Source organism: Rhopilema esculentum, chromosome 11 (genome assembly GCF_057945365.1).
Source record: "Rhopilema esculentum isolate cy_ngs chromosome 11, ASM5794536v1, whole genome shotgun sequence".
NCBI classification, from domain to species: domain Eukaryota; kingdom Metazoa; phylum Cnidaria; class Scyphozoa; order Rhizostomeae; family Rhizostomatidae; genus Rhopilema; species Rhopilema esculentum.
In genome coordinates, this window is record NC_142825.1 from 2,727,281 (window position 1) to 2,747,609 (window position 20,329).

Consider the following 20,329-nt stretch of genomic DNA (forward strand, 5'->3'; position numbering starts at 1 on the left):
CAAATGTTTTTGTAATCAACACCATTGCTTTGAACGACTTAAAGTACATGGACAAGCTAGCAATGTCCGTCTTTGACTCTGGAGAGATATAAAGCTTTTTGCAGGCGATCTATTGCTTTTTAGAACAGAAGGTGACGTAGAGTCACGCAAAAATAAAACTGAGGCACGCACATCTGTTTGCAACAGTGGATTTGTTTGAGTTAAGTAAATGAAAACAAATTAATATTTAAAAAATTGCCAAATAAGTTCTTTTTAACCGCAAAACTTGAAGATGCACGAAATACCGGAGACAAGGCACACTAAAGCACTTTTCGTCTGACACTCTTCAAAGTATACCGTATTTTCTCTAATGGACGCCACCCACTGATAAACGCTACACTTTCAGCAAATCACTTGGGAAAAAGAATTGCATATCTTATGGCTAAGATGTTTTTATTTTTATGCTTATGGTGATAATACTGTACATCACATCTGTTTAAATTATATCAAAATAGTCAACAGACTAAATAGCCACCGGTGTAGTTTAGCCACGATAACAATTTTAACAAGAATTGTCTTCAAGAATTTTTGGGGGAGCATTCCCCGTAACCCCGAGACTAGTCCGCCTTCGGCTTGCCTTGCTATTTATTTTTCGTCCTGATCCGGGGCCCGTAAATCCTCTCCGCAGCCCTGACTATGAACCGCATACCACATAAAACAAACTGTGGATTGAAAACATTTTTCTATTGGAAGGGAATTACTTTGAACACGGCTGCCTCGAAACAAAATGCTACACACAAAATCTGTAGGCGTAACAAAAGGGATTCTAAAAGTATGTTTTGCAGGCACAATGGAGTCACTGAGCATAAAAAATTCCGGCTAAACTTCAGTGTTTGTTATGCGGGCAAGCTTTAAAATGAGATCATCATAATTAGCAAACAAATCGCTATGAAGCTTGGGATTTGTTATCGATTCTTCGCTTCTTATGTGACACAAAAGGTTGAAGTCTCATAACAAACAAGACGCTGATACACGGAAGAAGCAGCTCTTCGTGATGGTTTCTAAAGTGGCAACTCCAGTGAGCATGTTTTAATGCGCAGTGGTGCTTGTTACATGAGAGCAAATATCGTTAGTGTGTTATCATAAATGCAGTATACTTTGCTGGAATCGAGAGATCACTTGAGGGAAAACCGGCATTCTAATATACAATGTCTTTGATTTGGCCCCAGTTATACCAACACCGACCTGGTCGCAAGCTGAATGACAGCATCTCGTCAAGAGAACAAGCTATTTCCGAGGAATCCCGATTTCTGTGTCACCGATACCTCTCTAGGAAAATGCGTCGATTGTCGCTGACTATAGGCTCGGCAAATTTGGCACAGGTAAAATCATTTAAACGGAGAACCGACGAACATACAACACTTATCATTTGCCAGTTGATTGAGACGATGGAACAGCTCTACCCTGATATTTATAACAACATTGCAACGAACCTGCACATTTCTACATTTACAGAGCGAATTCTTTGCCAGGATTTCGGAAGGTTTACTGAAGTTTTGTTTAAGAATGGTATGAAGTGGTCGCTAGTTTTGGCATATTTTGCCTTCTGTGGCGGGTTGGCGGAAGAATGTGTGCGCCATGGAAATGCGCGACTCATCAATTCAATTCTGAACTGGAATGAAAGCTTTGTATCATCGCATTTGGGAAAATGGATAGTGGCAGAAGGAGGATGGGTAAGAAAATCACTTAATTTGTGCATTCTCATCGATCTAATTGTTAACATTGCAATCGAAAGCCATTTCGCGCCTTTTCCTGTGAATCTTCATAGCCTCGGAGTTGACACGAGGCAACTGTTTTGACCTTATTGACAGCACGCCATTGGTTATACCCAGCAATGGTTATAATAATCATAACGTGTGCTTTAGAGCCTTGACTTCAAGGAAGAACTTAGGGGTCTCAAGAAAACGCTGGTAATTTGAAGCTATGAATTGTGTTTAAGCATAAAAGCACGTACAGATCTTTATACAAGGTGTCGACCACTTAAGCAAACCGGTGCTCCTTCTCATCTCATCTAGACAAACTACCAAACTTCAATAAACCTTTATTAAAGCATGGTTTTTGTGTGGAAAATACTCTGTTTTTAACAACCTCCACACATTGGCCTCAAGATCAGCACGGTTTGGGTATGGGCGTTCCCCGCGCACTAATTTGTTCCCCATATCCCGTCCACGCATTTTTCTTACTTAAACTAATTTGCGCAATTGCAGCACAGATTTTCGCGTTAATCCCACGCACAGTCTCACCGAAAGGCTTGCAAACGCTATTTGAAAATAAAATCCTCCATCTTTTTACCTGCTGTTTTGCAACATTATTGTTCCCGCACAAGCGTAAGCGGCAGAAGATAATTCCCCGCGCACAAAACAGACTTTGCAGTCTGGGACCCTGTAACACACCCGTAAAGGGTAATCTCTATAAAATTCGTATCAGCAATACGTAACCTTGAAATTTTTGTGACGTATTTACTTTGTGTGGCATTTTGATGAATAGCTAAGTTTTTCAAATTTCAACGGAAATATTTCATTGGCCAGGTCTCACCCGAATTTTCACCAATTTAACGAATTTTGTTTACCAAGAAGTACTTCATGATGTTCTTTTAGGGTTATGTGGATGAAATTTAAAAAGTTCAAAAAATAGAATTTTTATGACGTCACACTTAAGACTTTTAATAAACACTAAATCTGCATTTGTAATGTAACAAAGTGACAATTGCAAGACACATAAGTCTGGTATTTTTGTACATCGTTTCAGCCTGGTCTGGTGGAGTATTTTCGCAAGGCAAGTCTTCAACCTGACATTAACGCTACTCCTGGACGGGTTGCAAGGGTTGCTGGGACAACTATGACGTCATTGAAAGCCAAGACAAGGAGTCTTATGAAGACGTTTGTAGGCGGACAAGAAGTCGAGAAACAAGTCCGTTTAATATTAATATGCTCTTTGGTTGCCTTTATTATTTTATACTTAATTGTAGTTATCTCGAGGAGAATCTTGGGAATATTAATTGCCTAAAAGTATGACGTCACGTTTACCCTTTAGATATACTCTTGATATAACTATTCACTTTGGGAGCTATGAGATGGTTAAGGTGGACAAAGAACTTGAGAACAGCCAAAAATGTCGTTAAAACTTTACAAATCCCACATTTCATAAAAGAAAAACATTAATACACTTTGAATAACACGTTGGTATAGTTTGTAGTTACTACATGGGGAAAAACGTTGTGTCAAATTCACAGAAACACAATCGATGTGAGTCCTACTAATAAAGCCTGGGTGATGAAATCGGAGAGTCCGTTGTATCGTTAAAAACACTTGTATACGTTGATTTAAGGAAAGACACATAGTTCTGCATGCTCCGCGCTGACGAGTTCGCTTGTTCAAGGCGGTCGCGCATGTCTTGCAGTCGGGAGTTGTATCGTCTCTCGGCCTGGAATAATTAAACTTTTTATTATCAAATATATTAAATAAGGTACTTATTCTCTAGTTATAACACACGATTATGTAAATATTTTCAGATCCTTCCGTATAATCTAGGATAAGGCTGATAACCACTCTATCAGGCTAATCTAAGATATTCCTGAAAGGATTTTTCTACTCGGCTTTTTAGGCCCGACATTTAATTATTGTTCATATTAAGGAACTTGGTATCCTGCGTCAGTTTAAAAAGCCAATAAAAAGAAATTTATTGTGTTTAGGACGAAGCAGGGCTCTCTGAAAAAAGCACTTATTTTCTGTCTGTTTTCATATAATTGTATAGAGCCTTAACTTATTATAAATATTTTTGTAGTCAAACTAACTGAAGGAACTTCGTGCATAAGTTATCAAAAATCATAATCAAAGCAAAGATTGCACATTACGCGTAATAAGACGACACTGTGTATACAAAATGTATGATCTGATGTGAAGAATTAAATACTAAGCGTATCTATGTAAAGTTTATAATGTATATTTTCGAACTACAAATGGTCGCATTTTTCAAAAGGCTTGTTAATAATAAAAGAAAAGAGCAAGCATTTGAACTACAAATCGGTGTGTGATATCAAATGGGAAGCTGTCTCAATGGGGTGGCTTTTAAGGGTCACACATAACAGAGATCCCCAACACAATGAAGCTACCATCCCGGAGAAAAAAATTTTATACTTTTCAAGGAAAAATGATGTTTCCTCTTTTTTTGGAAATAACGTTTCCCTTTATCCGACTCAATGTTGAGACCATGTTTTTAAAGCACGAATGATAGATATTATTCCAGCATTGATAAGGAGGGGGGAGGGGGGTTCGCAAATTGCAAAAAATAATGCCTGATGCCCTGTTTAGGAAGCCATCTAAAATTGTAAAAATCAACATTGATAAAAACATACGTCATCCTTTGTTTTCTTTAGCTGCTGCGCAGTTGCAGCTGAACGTGAGAGCTGCGACTCAAGGTCGAGAATCCTGGCCTGTGCTGTGCGTTCCTTGAAAACATAAACAAAACGCAAAATAAACCAAAATTTGATACTGCCGGGCATTACCTATAAACTATAATACTGGAATTATCTTAAGATGTAATCAAGTCGCTGAAACAAGTTTCTTTAGATATTGCATTGAGTCTTTCTTGCTGTGAGGGGACTTGCGAGCTGCAATGCCTTTGCTTAATTTCCCCTGACTTTCCTTGCCTAACGTTTCTAAACCAAGAAAGAAAGTACCTTGCTAAGAGCCTTTTCTCGCTGAATCTCAGCCTGCCTTTTTGCATCAGCCAAGGCTATCTCAACTTGTTGCGTCAGCCTGGTGTTCTCATGGCGCTGTTCATCTAGTCTTTCCTACCGATAAAATGCATAATGATCTTTAGAAATGTGGTTTAACTGACGAAAAGGGCGGATTAAGACCTACGTGTCCTAATTGCAAGAATAAGAAAAAACAAATAAACATACGAGAGAAGAGCAGATCCAATTTTACGTAAAGAGTAAAAGGCTGAAATTGGTTGTCGAAAAAGTGGTTTTAAAAATACAAGCAAAAAATACAACATTGTCCGGCGGCCTTCTCCTGACCCAACCCCTTTAAGATAAGAACCTAATGCAGTTGCCTATACGCCTCTACCTTTAGAAGAAGACCGGAAAGCAGTCTGACTTCTGAAAAAGTGAGCTTCCTTTGCGTTGAGGTCAGACAAGGTGTGGTTCAGCTCTAGATCAGGTCATTATAGATCCAAATGATGTCACAACAAAATATATTTTTACAATTTCTGAACTGGACACATAAAGGCAATTTCAAAATATACCTAAATGCAAAAAATCAGGCAAATGTGTTATAAATTGCCCGAGATATGGCCACATCACCACAGGTTCTTCCCCATCAAATCAAAACCCGGAGAAAACGATATTCCACCTTATTTTCAGACAGCAATGGCTCAAAGTATCTATCATTTGAAAAAAACCAAAAGATACCTGAAGTACATGGATTGAGTCTTCTCGTTTATTCAGAGTGTTTGCTAGTTCGTCTCGATAAGATTTCGAGTCTTCAAGTTTTCTGAAAGATATTACAACTAAATTAAGAAAAATAGCTACGTACTTATACAAGAAAAAACTATGCATGAGCGGTTTTGACTAAAGACAGTTTACAATCCAGATTCATTTTTAAAAGAGGTTCCTTATGCCAATACAAATCGATAATTTTAACGCTGCAATTTTCGAAAAGGAATTTTCCTCACCTCTCTGCGTTATCTAATTTCATTTGAGCCTGTTTGAGTTCATCATATTTGTCCTGGTATTTTTCACGCACTCGCTCGAGCTGTTCGGCTTGTGTATCAACCTGAAGCAAACAGAAGTCAACAACATGTCAGACAGAACCAACTTGCCCTTATAATTTCATTCACATAATATCATATCCCGCTTTGATTTTGTGCGATAAGATATTTATGACAAAATGCCAAACCTTTTGAGTAAGTTCGGCAATTAGTTTGGTGTGTTCTGTGGACCTTTTTTCGTACGATCGGAGTCGCTCTTGTGCGTCTTCAAGCCGAATCTCGGAAGTCTAAAAATGGGAGAAATCGTATTAAAAGCAAGTTGACCCAATCAATCAGTACAGTGGCTAATTAGAAATCATTGTGACAATATTGATATGTAATATTTTTCAGATGTTTTGGTGTGTTCAATCATCTGTTGCTTCGTTTAAGCTGGATGAGAAAACTTTTTGAGCATTAGCCGGCTTTTGGTTAAGCATTTAGAAAAATGAATTTAAAAAAAGCTTTTAAAAAGATTGTGTTTAAGATGATTTATAAAGTTGGTCATTGATATGAACAGTCATATGACTAAACGTAGAGCAAAATTCCATAAAGGGGATAAGAGTAAAAGGTTATTATAAGAGCTGAGAATCAATAATTAGCCCTCTGATTCCAGTGTTGACAGTCACATAAGCCCGTTTGGGGTCGACGTCTGCATTGGCTTTACTTTGATCCGTCTCTCCTTGATGGGCTTTGTGAAAAGTGCTCTACTACAATACCTTGAGCAAATCTGGATATGACTCTAGCTCTGCAATCTTTTTCTCTAGCCTGCTTACAACCTGCGTGACAAAAGACAGGACATTTGAGACGGAGCATTCTACTGAATGTGGAACAGGAGAACGAGAATGGCTAGGTGATTATCAGGTCAATTACCTGAAAGAGCACACAACAAACTCTTTAATGTGTAAAAGCAGCTAAACCTACTTAACACACATTGGCTAACACATGGTCAGCAAAAGACTTGTGAATACGAGAGAATTGCTATCTTTTAAAGGATGGTTGATTAATTTGTTATGGGAAAAGAGCAGTGTACCAAAGCCTATTTTTAAGGGGTCCTAGCATTCTTCTACTTAATCACTCTATAATAACACCCTTTCAGAGTGGAAAGGAAAAATGCTGTAATTCTAAACATATATTGTATAAGGTCATCACTTTGTCAGTTCCAGTGAGCATTGCAAAACAAGATACCTAACATTATTATTATCAGGGTGACATCCTAAAGACTGATGACAATGAAATATCTTATGAACGAATTTCATAATTGGTATTTTGTCTTCACCTTGTCATTGTCATGATTACTTTGGTTGAGTTGTCTTTTCATTTCCTTGTCTTTTTGATAAAGTTTGTCCGTCAAATCGTCGTTCTCCTTTCTGTATTTATCTATCTGTGCTTTGAATTCAGTAATAAGGGTTTCGTATTGATTAACTGCCGTCTGCAGCTTTGTAACCTCTGTTTGTGCCGCTAGAATCTGGTTAAAAAGAAAAACTTGCATCATTTTTTCACAGAAAAGACAATGTTAAATGAAAACAACTGCAATAATGTCAATTTTGACAGATAAAACATTTAATGTTAGGGTTAATTAGGGGTAGGAACTTCAAAGAAATTGGATGAACAACCCCTCTTCCCTTGTTTTCAAGTGGCACAATCAACACACAATATAGAAGACACCTATTATAGGAAAGAGAAACTGCCTGTATCCTCGTGGTAGGTTGGTAACTTTTACAACGTAGAAAAGTGGCTGTAGGACAAAATGTGCCACAATTTGTTATTTGTTGGGAGATTCGAATTTCAGACAACATCTTGTTTGAATTAAACATACCTTAGAAGTAGAAGATTTTTCAAGGTTTTCCAGCTTGCCAGTCAATTTTACAACATCTTCCTATTGAGAAGCAAACATAGGTTGCCTATTCAGCATTGAATGATTGAAACAGTTTTTGCAATGAGTTACTAGTTTTCTTGTTGCAGCATTATCTAGAAGAGGTTAACATACACCCAATAGGTGTCTACCTAATGAATAGCCATATATAACAACATCAGCTTTTTTTAACGATTCAAGATGCACATATTGCTTCAACATTCGCCTGCAAGTCTGATCATCCAATAATTAAAACAAGAAAAATACGCAATACAGTTTCGATACAGCATTGAATAATTTTTGCCAAAACTAAACATATGTTGATGTTTCTCAAAGCCTCATCAGAGCACGATAAAAGTACAAATTAGTAAATGCAACAAAAGTAATATAGCCCGAAAAAGAGTGAAAAATACTCAACAATTTCATGAAGATCGATTAGAACTAAGAGTAGACAGATATGCATACTTTGAGCTGCTCACATTCCGCTTTACAAGTTTTCAACTCTAACATCTTGGTTTGAAATTTCGCCGGCAGAGAATCTGCTGATACCTGGATAAGTATTTCAGAGGTATCTTAAAATAGTTGAAAATCTACAAGACTTTATTTATGCAAGAATAGGCTTATGTATGCTGGAAAACCTTAGCTAAATCTTCACAACTTTGAATAGTTTCTCACGCTTTTTTCTTGACAATTTTCGCAGATTTCAATATCGTATGGCAAGAATCTGATTGACAATAGACGTATGAATATCATTAATAAAGTAATCAACTATGTAATTTGAATATTCTTATCTTCCATATATCTTTTGGAAAGAAGTGTTATCATTTATTTAATTTCTAAACAAATATACAAATGTTTTAGCTTACTTTTGGTGAGCTGGCATCTATCGTGTACATGATTTTCTCTAATTCTTGTAGCTGGCTGCAACAAAAAACATGGAAATAAATTTATCATCATGGAAATAAAAATATACTTTCAGTTTCATAATCATATTGTCACTTTTGATGTCAAAGCAAAATTTACCCATGTATTTCAAATATACTCTAATTATCATCATCAGTTTTTGTCGAAAGGCAAACGAAACTTGAAGCTTTTGACAATTATTCTTGTATGGCATCAATAATCACAACAATTTATCGATAATGAAATTACATAAAGGATCGTTAAGAATTTATTAAATCATATTAAGACAATTTTCCTATTCACTCACCCACGTGCATCGATCAGACTGGCCTCCAAAGATGCTCTTTCTTTGTATGTTTTTGTGAATTTTTCCCTGTATGTATCAACTTCTGCAGCTAACATTTCAGCTTCCTCTGCCTGAAAAGATACAAAGAAGCAAGATATCGAAATTTAGCGCATTAATTGACAATAAATTCTGGTAAAAATAGAAAAGCAATGTTTTTAGCAGTAATAAAATATTTTCAGAGAAAAAAAGGTAGGAATTTTGATACATAAAACAAATGAAGGAGAGTGTAAACAGAGCAGTAAACAATTAAAATTATGTTTTAAGCTTAGCGTTACCTATGGCTCCTAATTTTTTTCTTTTCTATGGTAGCCAACTCTTAATAAAAAGCAGTAAATGTATTTCACGATTTGAGCAGAGCTAACAAAATATAATTTTGAAGCAACTTACCGATTGAAAATATCGTGGCTTTCACAAGCCACGTCGTTCAACTTGACAGCATGTCTTCAAGATAAGAGGAAAGGAGAGAAAACGAAAGAAATCTTACCTTAGAGGCTAAACCATTTCGCAGCGAGTCCAAAGCTTCCTCAGTTTTATTTGCTCTGTCTCTGTGAACCCTGGTAAAAACACACTGTTAATCAAATGAAGAATACATGCGGCCTTGCAATGAGTTAAAAGTTTTCTTTAAAGTGATTATCTAATCATACGTCAAATTGAAATAAGGCATGGACTAGCACTTTCATGTACCTGGTTGCCTTTTTTAGGGCTTCCTTGTCCTTTGTGGCTTTCTCCTGTGAACATCAAAAGTCATGAAAACGATTTGCATAATTCAACGATACTTTCAACAGAATCTACATCATAATTCATAATAAACGCAGTTGCAAAAGGTTCACTGAATATGTCAACGAAAGACTAGGTGAATAGAAAACAAGATTTGGATGCAGACGTGCATATCTCCTTGTCAGTGACAATCCTGTGAAAGCATGCGTCTAAAATCAGAGGCCATCAAGATTCTAACAAATTCAAGTCGGGCTTCATTTAAACGACGTTAGGCATTTCCATTTATGCAAACATTTTTGCTGAAAAGACTACTCTATATGAAACACGATTAAGAAGAAAGGATATCACAATTAGGCATAAAAGTCACCCTTACCCGCGATGAACTTAACAAAGCTTCTAGATGCTCGACTTCAACAAGTCGGCGATTCAACTCTTGTTCAACTTCCTGCAACCAAATAAGTCAGAAAGAGTTTGTAAAGTCAAATTAAGTATTTTGGTGACTTTATTGGATCGTTATACGTCATCTTACGTCTTAATACATCACCATATACGTATTCATACGTCATCTACTAACGGGTCGACTGGGGATGCCCTTGGAACAGTTGGAGCACTGCAATGCTTGCCAAAACCGTTGACACAACCAAAAATCCTCGCCAAAAACAAGTAGAGCACCCTACAATCCTTGTCAAAAACAGCAGGAAAACGGCAAGCTGATGATGCCATGAATTGATTGCCTCCTCAAATCATCAACCTGCCATTCTCTTTCAGTTCTGGTCCTCGTAGTTTCATTACCACTTTTCTTTCAAAAAAGCTTCATCTAACTGCCAAAGTTAAGGACTTTTATTCTATGAAATTTATGAGACGGATATACAACTTGGCAATGCCACTCGGCCTCTAGCAGTCCTGGCTTCCATAATCAATTTCGACTACCCAGCCATGTTAAAAAAGGAATTTTTCGATAATACCAATAAACAAAACATAAAACGGGGCACAGCTTCATTGCTTAATTAATTTATCAGCATCCCTCTCTTTATGCTGAATCCTTGTAGTAAATGTCCCTCCTTAAGAAAGCAAGAGCCTTTTTAACCTCTCAGGCTTCAAATATATGATATATCCTATGGTAGAACATAAAGTAAATGTGGCAAATATGAGACCTACACGTAATCTAACTGATAGCCTATTGTTTTCTCCTTCCTTGTTTTTCAATTGATTCTGCAGATGCCCTCTCGTTGCCTCCATCGTCCGCTGCAGTTCTTCCAATGTTCTAGCTTGCTCCTAGATAGAGCACAATACAGAATAGATCTAACTTTTATTGATATCAAAAACAAAATCTTTAGCCTTGTATCTAAAGCAAATTATTTTGATACATACAAAGAAATAAAAAAACAGCTTGGCTCTCTCAAGGGTCGTAAACAAGACTGGACAATAACAAAATTCTGGATACACGAACTTTAAGAGCAACTTACCTGATCGACTTTCACTTGCGTCATCAATGCCTCTAGCTGCCTGTCCTTGTCCTCAGTGGCCATATCAAACTCCTGGGCAATGAAATAAAAGTTTTCCAGCAAATCGTTTTTTAATTTAAACAAAAAGGCACAATACATGCCAAAAATTGATGGAGTCACAATATTCAATTTTCACACTTTGACAAGATTTACCTGTTCAGAATTTAACTTCCTTCTCAAGTTTTCAACACTGTTGCTAATTTACCCACCACCCCCCCCCCCCCTCTTCCCTGTGTAATGTTGGTTCCTTCATTAGAAGCGTATATACGGCTCACCCTAGTTAGATTAACACGGAGAATCGTGCAATATTGGTATTAAACAACATTGTTATGGGGAGAACCATAAAAAATCGTAAAGAAATCGTGCAGGTGTCCCAAATATTTAGAAGGATTACAGTTGCAGAATTTTATAAACACTTTTCGCCAAAAATCTTACTTCTAATCTTGCTTCGGCTTCCGTTAATTTTCTCAAAAGGACATCTCTTTGTTCGGCTAAATGGTTGGTATCTCCCTGCAAACAAAATGTCTAAGTGTGAGCAAAAAGGAATTGCCAAACAACTCAGGTCAATTACATACAAGAATAGTCTTAAGTTATCTAACACTAGCAAGGGACTACACAAACTTAACAAAAGGCAATACCTCTTTAAGATGTGCTTGCTTGAGTAGCTTTCGAAGGGTCCTGTTCGTTGTCTCAAACCCTTCAAGCTTTTGCATGAGAACCTCTCGTTGATGCGCCAGCGCACTGACATCAGAGGCAGTAAGCTTTTTGTCCTTGAGAAAAGAAAAACCAACTTCGTTTTGGTATTAAAGTCTAGTACACGATACTGGATGTTAACACGCAAGGAAAGTTTTGCATTATGCAAATATTCTAAATGGATAAAAGAAAAATAAAACAAGAAAATTTTTTGGCGTTTATTAAAGCAATTTTACATGCATTTTTGCTGAAAACCTCAGAATTTCAAATCGAGAAGCTCCTTACTAATCTTTTTACCAACATTTGCCTAAGAGCATCAAGAAGTAAAAATTAAATGTACAGTATTACAAATAACGATGAAGAGCTTTTCTTATAAACATAAAAGGTCTGCAGTGTTGTGACGAAATATTAAAGGAAACAAACAGAGAGTTTTCGACAGGAAACAAACAGAAAGGCATCGAGAGGAAACAAACAGAAAGGCATCGAGAGGAAGCAAACAGAAAGGCATCAAAAGGAAACAAACAGAAAGGCATCGAGAGGAAGCAAACAGAAAGGCATCAAAAGGAAACAAACAGAAAGGCATTGAGAGGAGACAAACAGAAAGGCATCGAGAGGAGACAAACAGAAAGGCATCAAAAGGAAACAAACAGAAAGGCATCGAAAGGAAACAAACAGAATGGCATCGATAGCAAACAAACAAAAAGGCATCAAGAGGAAACAAACAGAAAGGCATACTAACATGTTTCAATCTGCGAACGGTATCTCGAAGTTTCCCTACTTCCTCAGCAGCAGCCTTTCCATCCACTTCAACTTCAACTAGTTTCTTGAGAAGAATTTCTTTTTCATTTTCTACATTTTCTACTTCAGATCTGCAAAACAATTTGGAGAACAAATATGGAACAAACTGTGTCAAAAAAGATGTTTTTGAAGAAAACATCTTCTTCTGTTATGTAGAAAATACTCCTGGACTAAATGTATTGGTTTACATTTTTTCCATTGTATAACTTAACAAATTTGTTATAACTTAGCCTTCACAGGTGGAATTTTGGATACTGTGTAGCAGTATGAGTCAGGGGCCAGAGAAAGAGCGAGGATGGCACAGTTGTTAGAGGTGCTGACTGCAGACCGTGGAAGGGTCCGTGGTTCGAGTCTCTGGCATGACCAAACTTTCACCCAGAGTGGGGAGAGTCGCCAGCTCTCTGTAATTCCAGGCGTAGGAATCACGAGGTGTGGTCACAGCGAGAGGAAGGACCACGACACTGCTCGATAAGCATAGCTTCCAAGTGTCCTAAAACTACCTCCGGATGCTAGGTAGCAGCAAATACAAATATAGAAACATAGAAAAACAGATATAAGACACATTCAATGGCAGTATTCAAGTGAATTGTCGCAATCACCTAGAGTGTTCCATAACATTTTTATATTTCTCCATAGAATGACGAAGCCTCTCGTTTTCTCTTATAGTCGTATCCAGCTCTGATTTGTATCCCTGTACAAAAACAAGAACAAAAAGATAAAGGTCATGTCGGCTTTGACAGCATTTTAACACAGTAAATATTTTGAAATGCATATTTTTGAACAAACAACAACATTAACGATTATAAGAGGGACACAAAAAGGAGAGGTGATCAAATTCTTGCCTTGGATTAGACAGAGTATGGGCCTTTATACGTTGCAGAGGCCTTATTCAAAGGGCTTACTGGTTACAAAACCGTAAGAAGGAATGTAACTTGGGAAAAAAGAATGAAAGCATACATAAAAGAAGTATCTAGTACTGGCCAACGTGAGCGTTGGTATTTGATTGGTATTCAAATCTATTTAAAAGGTTGATATATGAAATTAAAATTCTTGCCAATATTTCGTCTTCTTGTTCTTCCAAAATCTTCCGTGAAGCATTAAGCTGTTCATTTCTCTTCTCTACGTCCCTCGCACTCTTTTGAAGAGTCAGCTGTACAATTAAACAAAAATTATCACACAATGATAATAATAAATAAATTCACATTAGGCGTAACAACAATTACCTACAGGCTACTTGCAGCCTACTTTTAAAAACTCATTTGAAATTCAAAAACAATCGTTCTCTAAATGAAATTAGAGTTTTAGATATTCAAAATTAACTGTAAAGATTACATCATCAAAATGAGTAAAAGTCTTCTTTTTTCAGCAAAGATCTCTTGCGGAACCGGCTTGCTTTGAATTGAAACAACATTTTTAAAACCGGCCTAAAATCGTACTGCATAAAGAGTACAAAACAGAGCCTATTCTCCTCGCATAAAACAGTTACCGCAAAGCATGCCGGTTACGGAAGAGCCTCCAAGTGTCGGTAATTAGAGGGTTGCTGCATCAACTTTTATCAATTCATACTCTCTCGCAACTTAAGTACATTAAAAATGTGAATCGTTCAAATATAGCCCTTATTCATGAGGTGTTTCTTACCCCTACAGCTCTTGTTTCAAATTTTGAGATACTGTTATTGGCTGGCATTGAAACATATGCTGAAATACTGTTTGACACTGAATATAGAGAGACACTGTATTATTGTAATGGCATCTGTATAAGCTAACCTCGTTTCTCAATGTCCCAACTTCATCCAAAAGGGTATTGATTCTTGTTTCGTACATATTGTCCTGACCAAGGGCTTCGTCTTCCTGCAACAAGCATCACAATAGCTGCAAATGTGTTTGTTTTCCTAAACAAATTTAGCTTATACTAAAAATTCTAACAACATCAACAGGAAAGTAAGGCAATGATTGTTATTTTCCATAAGCAGTTATTTTGTTACGTTCCTAAGGCACCAGGGAGGAGACTCCTTCTCCACATAACAAATGTATGTTTTTCCTGATGCTCAGTCCTGAATGCAGTTAAAAAAGTACGCAATCACCTTGGCTTAATATCAAGTTTTCATCGACGCACGTTCAAAAAACCAACTGAGGAGAAATTTGGTATTTAATTTGACGTTTGATTTCAAGGATCTAGAAAAAAACATTGCCTTGGCTCTGCAGACGACAATCGGCCAAACTCTGAACGCTATTATCGAAAAAATTATTCTTTAACCAGTTTATTTGTTAATTATCAAACCAGAATTAAGAAAAGTGTTTATCCGTTCTCCATTGAATTTCCTGACTTCTTGAAAAACATCGTCAAAAACAATTTAAAAAAGGTTTGCTTTCGATGTGGAAATTAAATTTATTTTGTTATTGTTGGCCTTTGTGACCAAACATATTTTTTGTGCGTCTAACCATCATATATTCTGAACTCTGCATAGAAAGTAGGATATCCCAATTGTATCGTTTAAGAAGATCACAGTCAAAAGCTTTATGTTCCGTGTTTTTAAACAAGATCAATTCTTAATTAGTTTTCGCGAATCACTTCTTCTTGACAGTTTAAAGAATATAAACAATGAGACGGTATTTCTATCCAAAGGGCATTGCGGTTTTTACTTATATTACAAAATTTCTCATCAACTTTTCGATCAACAGAAAACAGCCATATTTTCCCATGTGCTTGCTTTTCTTTCATCAACATAATGGAACTGACTGTTTGAAATATTTTCAACAAAACATATGCTTTTAATGAAAACATAATTTATACCGTCATAAAAAGAAATAATTTATGGACTCGGCTGTTTTAACTCCATATCTTTCTCATAAAAAATCATTTAGCTGATAATCGATATTTCTTCCGTCAATGGTAATAGAAGGCCACTGTAAACGTAAAGCTAAGGCAAAAAACTTAAAAGAAAAAACGCGGCAAATGGAAAGACTATGTACCTCTGAAGTTGATAAATCGCCCATACGCAAAGGTCCCCTCTTTCGTTGGGGAAAATCGGGTGGGTTGATTTCTAGGCGATGCCGAGGGCCCTATACACGCAAAATTGAGAATTTAAGACATTGTCAATACCATTACAAAAATACATGGCTACAACATAAATATTTATACAAATACAAAACTCCTGTAGTTAAGGTAAAGATTGTTTGCATTGTAAATATGGTCCAGAATTGAGGATAACTATCTAATCCTTCATTTGGAAGGACTAGAATGTATTCTTAGTTTCTACAAAAGAACACTAAACGCAGGCAATGTTTTTTAGAAACCAAAATGCTGGTAGGGCCATTTGGGTAGCCGTTAGAAGTGATTTGGTTTAAAACCATTCAGTTGATGAATTCGATTAGGCAAGAATCCTGAGGCTAAGACTTTTTCTTACGATTTCGAGCCATATATGCTGACTGGTGAAAAATTTCAGTTCCTTACTTTTGATTGACTTTGGAATTTTTGGTTCTGTGTGCTGACAAGGCTACAATCCTTGCCAAAAATAACTGGAACGCCTTCCCATTGCAGCATGCAAATAAACAAAGCAAATCTAAAACTACCTTACCTAAATATCACTGCTGCTTCAAAAATTTTGGCCCTCCTTCCTCCCCTACAATATTGATTTATTTTCTCAATACCTTCATACAGCTTTCAATGAAGAAATTTTTACCTTCAGGATCAAAACAGCCCAATTTAACAACATTGTAATGGGGTGTAGGGGGGGGGGTTCAAAAAAAGCTTCAGCTTTGCGCAAGTGTTCCAACAATTTTGGCAAGGATTGAAGCAGAACTATTGCCCATTGAGAGGTTCCTTGTGCAGAACTTTGACCACAAGGAAGAAATATTCAAAAGATTGAGACTTCCCTGTTGCTTGGGATCACCAAAGGGAAGTATTAGTTCTTGGAAAAGAAGGGCAAAGCCAGCTTCAGTTAGTATATGGTTAGCATAGATTTTACATTATGTAATCATACCTATCAACTACCTGATTTGTTAAGGCAATGGCAAATGTATACTACCTCCCAGGACATTGACTTTCCAGAAGATGTTCTTCCAGGAGGTGGAATAAATGGTGGTGTGGATTTTGACTTCAATCTTGATTTCTATGAGGCATTTAGAAAAACGATTTCACATAATTTGTAATGGTTTGTTGAAACATATTGGCATATGTAAATAATTTTAGTTGTTGTTAATGAATTCAATATTAGGCTTAAACTTTGAAGTGGTAATTAATTTCAGAGCAATTTGAAGACCGTATCAATTACTGCACAGAATGGCTGTTTAAGGAACATCAAATTCGACCTTTGCAAGATGACTAAACATTGACCTCTAAAATCAACAACCAGGAAGGAAAAATATGATTCCTTATTTGAGACATGAATGGTGGGGCAAATGCATTTTTACATTAATGTTTCATGTTAAAGTAAAAATCAATTGAAAGTAGATGAGATTTTCACCTATGTAAAAGTAGCAACTTACAGACTTATTATTTGATGCAGCACTTTTCATTCCTGAAGTGTGGCCTTGAGCAAGTCTTGTCTAAATAAAATAATTACATTTTGCTTTAAATCAACTTAGCACAATGGTGAATCATCAAAATTGAGTGGAGAAATTAGTTTGCAAAATCCCTGAAAGAATCTAGCTGTTTGATCTTTCAATTTATTCAATAAACCTTCACAAAATTCAATCAAATTTTGTCAATAATTTTAACAAAACCTTAATTTTTGTACATGAAAGTAACTTGAGAAAATATGCTTTATAAACAAGAAATTTAATTCAATAGAAACATTAATACACTTGGCAAAATAAATAATTATTTGTGTTCAAATACATATTACTTAGTCTCAAAGATATCAGATAAATAATAAGTGATTGTGTGGATTTAAATAGGGGAAGAGAACTCAGGATAGAATAAGGAAACATTTGAACAAAACTGCTGGAAATTTACCTCAACAGCTGTTGGAATACCAGGAACCCCTCTTGGTGCCAGCTTTTTCTTTTTCTTCTTGATATGAACATGAACTGGGGTATTTTTTGCAACATGAACGTGAATTGGTGACTTGGTATCTAATCTTTGAGTTTCCATGCCCAGGTTAAATTCAACAGTAAAATCTGGAAAGAACAATCCCTCATCAACAACTTTCAGATTTCAAATGGACATCATTTTTGGATTTATATGAAAACATCTGCTAAGTTAACGCTGCTTTGCTAGTAAAATATATATTCTACTTGAGTCCAAAAAATTCAAATAAATTGGAACTGCAGGACATTCTACAAATTATATACAAATTAAAGAATAATTATATACATACAAACAATATAATTCATATTTACAATAAAAATATATACAGACCTTGCATGATAAATCATAAGGACTCTGAGCCTATATTCTAAAAAAATTGGCTTACCTCAGTAGAGAAACCCTGTTACAAGTTTGAAAATATGTTTCTCGTAAGAATCTAAATGTATCATTGAGCTAGAAACCCTTTTAGTATACAATCGTTTTTTCAGAAGAAAAAAATGGATGATCAGTAGTTCCTAGATGTTTGGGAAATTCAAATATTCATTGTTTCTCAAAATTTTCTTGAGTATGATTTCATTAATCTTATTCAATTGTTCATGTTAGGGACTTTTTCACCAGAAACTTGCTGGAAAGAGTTTTCACAAATGCAGAAAGTGAGACTTGCTATGTTCCCTTTGCTTAGAGACGCTTTTGATGTTTTTGTCAATAGGTTCGGCTCCGTCCTAACGCAGTAATTAGATGAGGAGAATTAGTATGGGTCTTATACCAACAAGCCAATCTTGTTGATAAATTTTGGCAAAATTTTGGAGTTTTGGTTTTTTTTCACAATTCAATCACAAATTGAATTTTCTTCTAGTTTTTTGATTGCTCAATACTCTATTGTTAGAGCGAGTATGTTAATAAAAATGAAAATACTGATGCAGGCATCGTTTTTAAAAGTTTAACAATAACAATTCAAAAGCTGGAGGTTTAGACTTGATAATATTTTTGCTTGTTTTCATTTTGCAAATTATTTCCCTATACTTTCTGATACTTTCCTATAATGTTTTTTACAGCACTGCAGCAAAATATTCTTTGACTATCTATTTAGAGACTGCTTTTTCTGTTTTAAATACGCTGTAAAATACATTCTTGAAATTATAACTTAAAGAACTCTTTTAAAGTAGTAATAATATTCTGTTTACCAAGGATAGGTTTAGGGTCCCCTGAAAACGAGCTTTGCTGGAGCAACACCTCAATATAATAATAATATGTGGTGTAATATGTGTTACATGATCATATCAATGTTTTTCAATGAGTGGCAGAAAAATAGCCTAAAAATTGATATAATTTGTATTCAGTTGTGATTTTAGATAGTGTTTTAAATCTCTTCCAAGTTTGCTCCTTGCAAGGTGAAGCACTCTTTGCCCCTAGCAATGTAAACAATGATGGAAATACAGGTTTTATCGGTATAAATAAAATAAAATACATCATAAAACACATTTTTAATCAGTATTTAGGGCAGAAAATAATTCTCGTTGTCAAAACCGTCTTGATTGTAAAAAGCTCAAGCTGGACCCGTACGTGCTAGATCATAGACCTAGCATAGTCAAACAAACTTCAGCTTCAAAAACCGGCTGTCTCGTTTACAAAATCTCAAAAAACTTCACTTACTAACATAGTATCAGCAGATGAAACAAAACTGGTAAAAAAACTCCCTCAAAGTAAATTCTCCTCTGAGAGCCAACGAATTAACGATAATCCGCTGCAAACATGAGGGCTGCTAGTGCAGAGCCAATTTTGTAAAAGCACCCGCCATGTTTGAATTGTAACTTGTCGTTGAATTCTGTTCCTAAAACAATACTCGTCAATGATTGGTTAATGACTTGGCTCCAGTCTCCTTGACCGCGTATCTTCCTAACAACCCAAATAATGCAAACAAAATTGATGTCATGAAAACAAAAGATTATATTTCTGGTCATTGACAAGAATAGAACTACATTATTGGAAGGGTACAATTATTTGATTGTTATAGGAACAAAATGGATTGTTCATAAAAAAGGTTTTTTAATTTTTGGAGGGGGAGGAGCACCCTATCACTCAAGACAATGTAGTTACAGCCCCTCTGTGTTATCTAGATAGATTGGGCCTTCCTTTAACACAAAGACCCTGAAAAATTATTTTTGTTTTGAAAATCCTTTGGCTTTCATTTCAATTTTTCCAAAAAAGAGGAATGAGAAACTTGTAACATTAATCCTTCAGTTAGGCCCCTGGTGGCTAATTCAAAGAGGTTTGTTCTAGTGGTGCCTTATAAAAATCATCTACTATGCAACTTTCCTAGCAAATAGATCGTTTCGTAGCTTTTCCCGATTTTTCAGTTCATTTCATTTGCAATTTTATTTACCAACTTTTTCTAAGATATTAAGATACATAAAAATCAAAACACAAAAATATTTTAGTCCAAAATATTGATATTTTCGTTATCGATAGTTGCTTTCAGCTGTCTTATGGTTAGTGTGTCGTTGATTTTAATTTCTTTTGACACACCACTGAATAAATAATCAAAATTTGACGTTAGCATTAAGACGTAGAGCCTTCGGCGCAAATTCAAAATTTATTCCCCGATATCCGGAGGCTATAAACGGTGAATCATATTTTCTGTTGTATCTCGATTAGCCCCTACTTGTTGAAACGCAAAAGTTGGCATATTAGGGC

At 35.9% G+C, this 20,329-nt stretch overlaps 2 protein-coding genes across 4 annotated transcripts; one reads left to right on the forward strand and one right to left on the reverse strand.

The window, feature by feature from the left end:
• Positions 1-765: 765 nt before the first annotated feature.
• Positions 766-3,959, forward strand: LOC148958931 (bcl-2-related ovarian killer protein-like). The gene is made up of 2 exons (XM_089111202.1): positions 766-1,712; positions 2,788-3,959. The coding sequence occupies exons 1-2, from the start codon at positions 1,188-1,190 to the stop codon at positions 3,043-3,045; spliced, it is 783 nt and encodes a 260-aa protein (XP_088967328.1). The 5' UTR covers positions 766-1,187; the 3' UTR covers positions 3,046-3,959.
• On the reverse strand, positions 3,164-19,464 carry LOC135693424 (outer dense fiber protein 2). Of its 3 annotated transcripts, none has more exons than XM_065211905.2 (28): positions 19,293-19,464; positions 17,561-17,724; positions 17,092-17,151; positions 16,632-16,715; positions 15,577-15,666; positions 14,371-14,454; positions 13,659-13,754; positions 13,204-13,295; positions 12,546-12,675; positions 11,752-11,883; positions 11,549-11,623; positions 11,075-11,146; positions 10,767-10,883; positions 9,982-10,053; positions 9,576-9,619; positions 9,376-9,445; positions 8,853-8,962; positions 8,509-8,563; positions 8,108-8,191; positions 7,607-7,666; positions 7,067-7,255; positions 6,507-6,566; positions 5,940-6,038; positions 5,716-5,816; positions 5,453-5,534; positions 4,718-4,831; positions 4,394-4,486; positions 3,164-3,462 (listed from the first exon to the last, which is right to left on the reverse strand). In XM_065211905.2, exons 2-28 carry the CDS (start codon positions 17,696-17,698, stop codon positions 3,295-3,297), a joined length of 2,571 nt encoding a protein of 856 aa, XP_065067977.2. In that variant the 5' UTR covers positions 17,699-17,724; positions 19,293-19,464; the 3' UTR covers positions 3,164-3,294. The 3 variants fall into 3 exon arrangements, with proteins under 3 accessions (XP_065067977.2, XP_065067976.2, XP_065067979.2); XM_065211904.2 differs by having other exon boundaries at positions 19,289-19,463; XM_065211907.2 differs by lacking the exon at positions 15,577-15,666 and having other exon boundaries at positions 19,289-19,463.
• Positions 19,465-20,329: the final 865 nt, after the last annotated feature.

Coding starts and splice junctions, on each gene's coding strand:
- LOC135693424 (XM_065211905.2), bottom strand. CDS start 17,698: ATGGAAACTCAAAGATTAGATACCAAGTCACCAATTCACGTTCATGTT. Junction 15,667..16,631: donor GAAAGTCAATGTCCTGGGAG/GTAGTATACATT, acceptor TTGCGTGTATAG/GGCCCTCGGCATCGCCTAGA. Junction 7,667..8,107: donor CGGAATGTGAGCAGCTCAAA/GTATGCATATCT, acceptor GCTTCTCAATAG/GAAGATGTTGTAAAATTGAC.
- LOC148958931 (XM_089111202.1), top strand. CDS start 1,188: ATGTCTTTGATTTGGCCCCAGTTATACCAACACCGACCTGGTCGCAAG. Junction 1,713..2,787: donor TAGTGGCAGAAGGAGGATGG/GTAAGAAAATCA, acceptor ACATCGTTTCAG/CCTGGTCTGGTGGAGTATTT.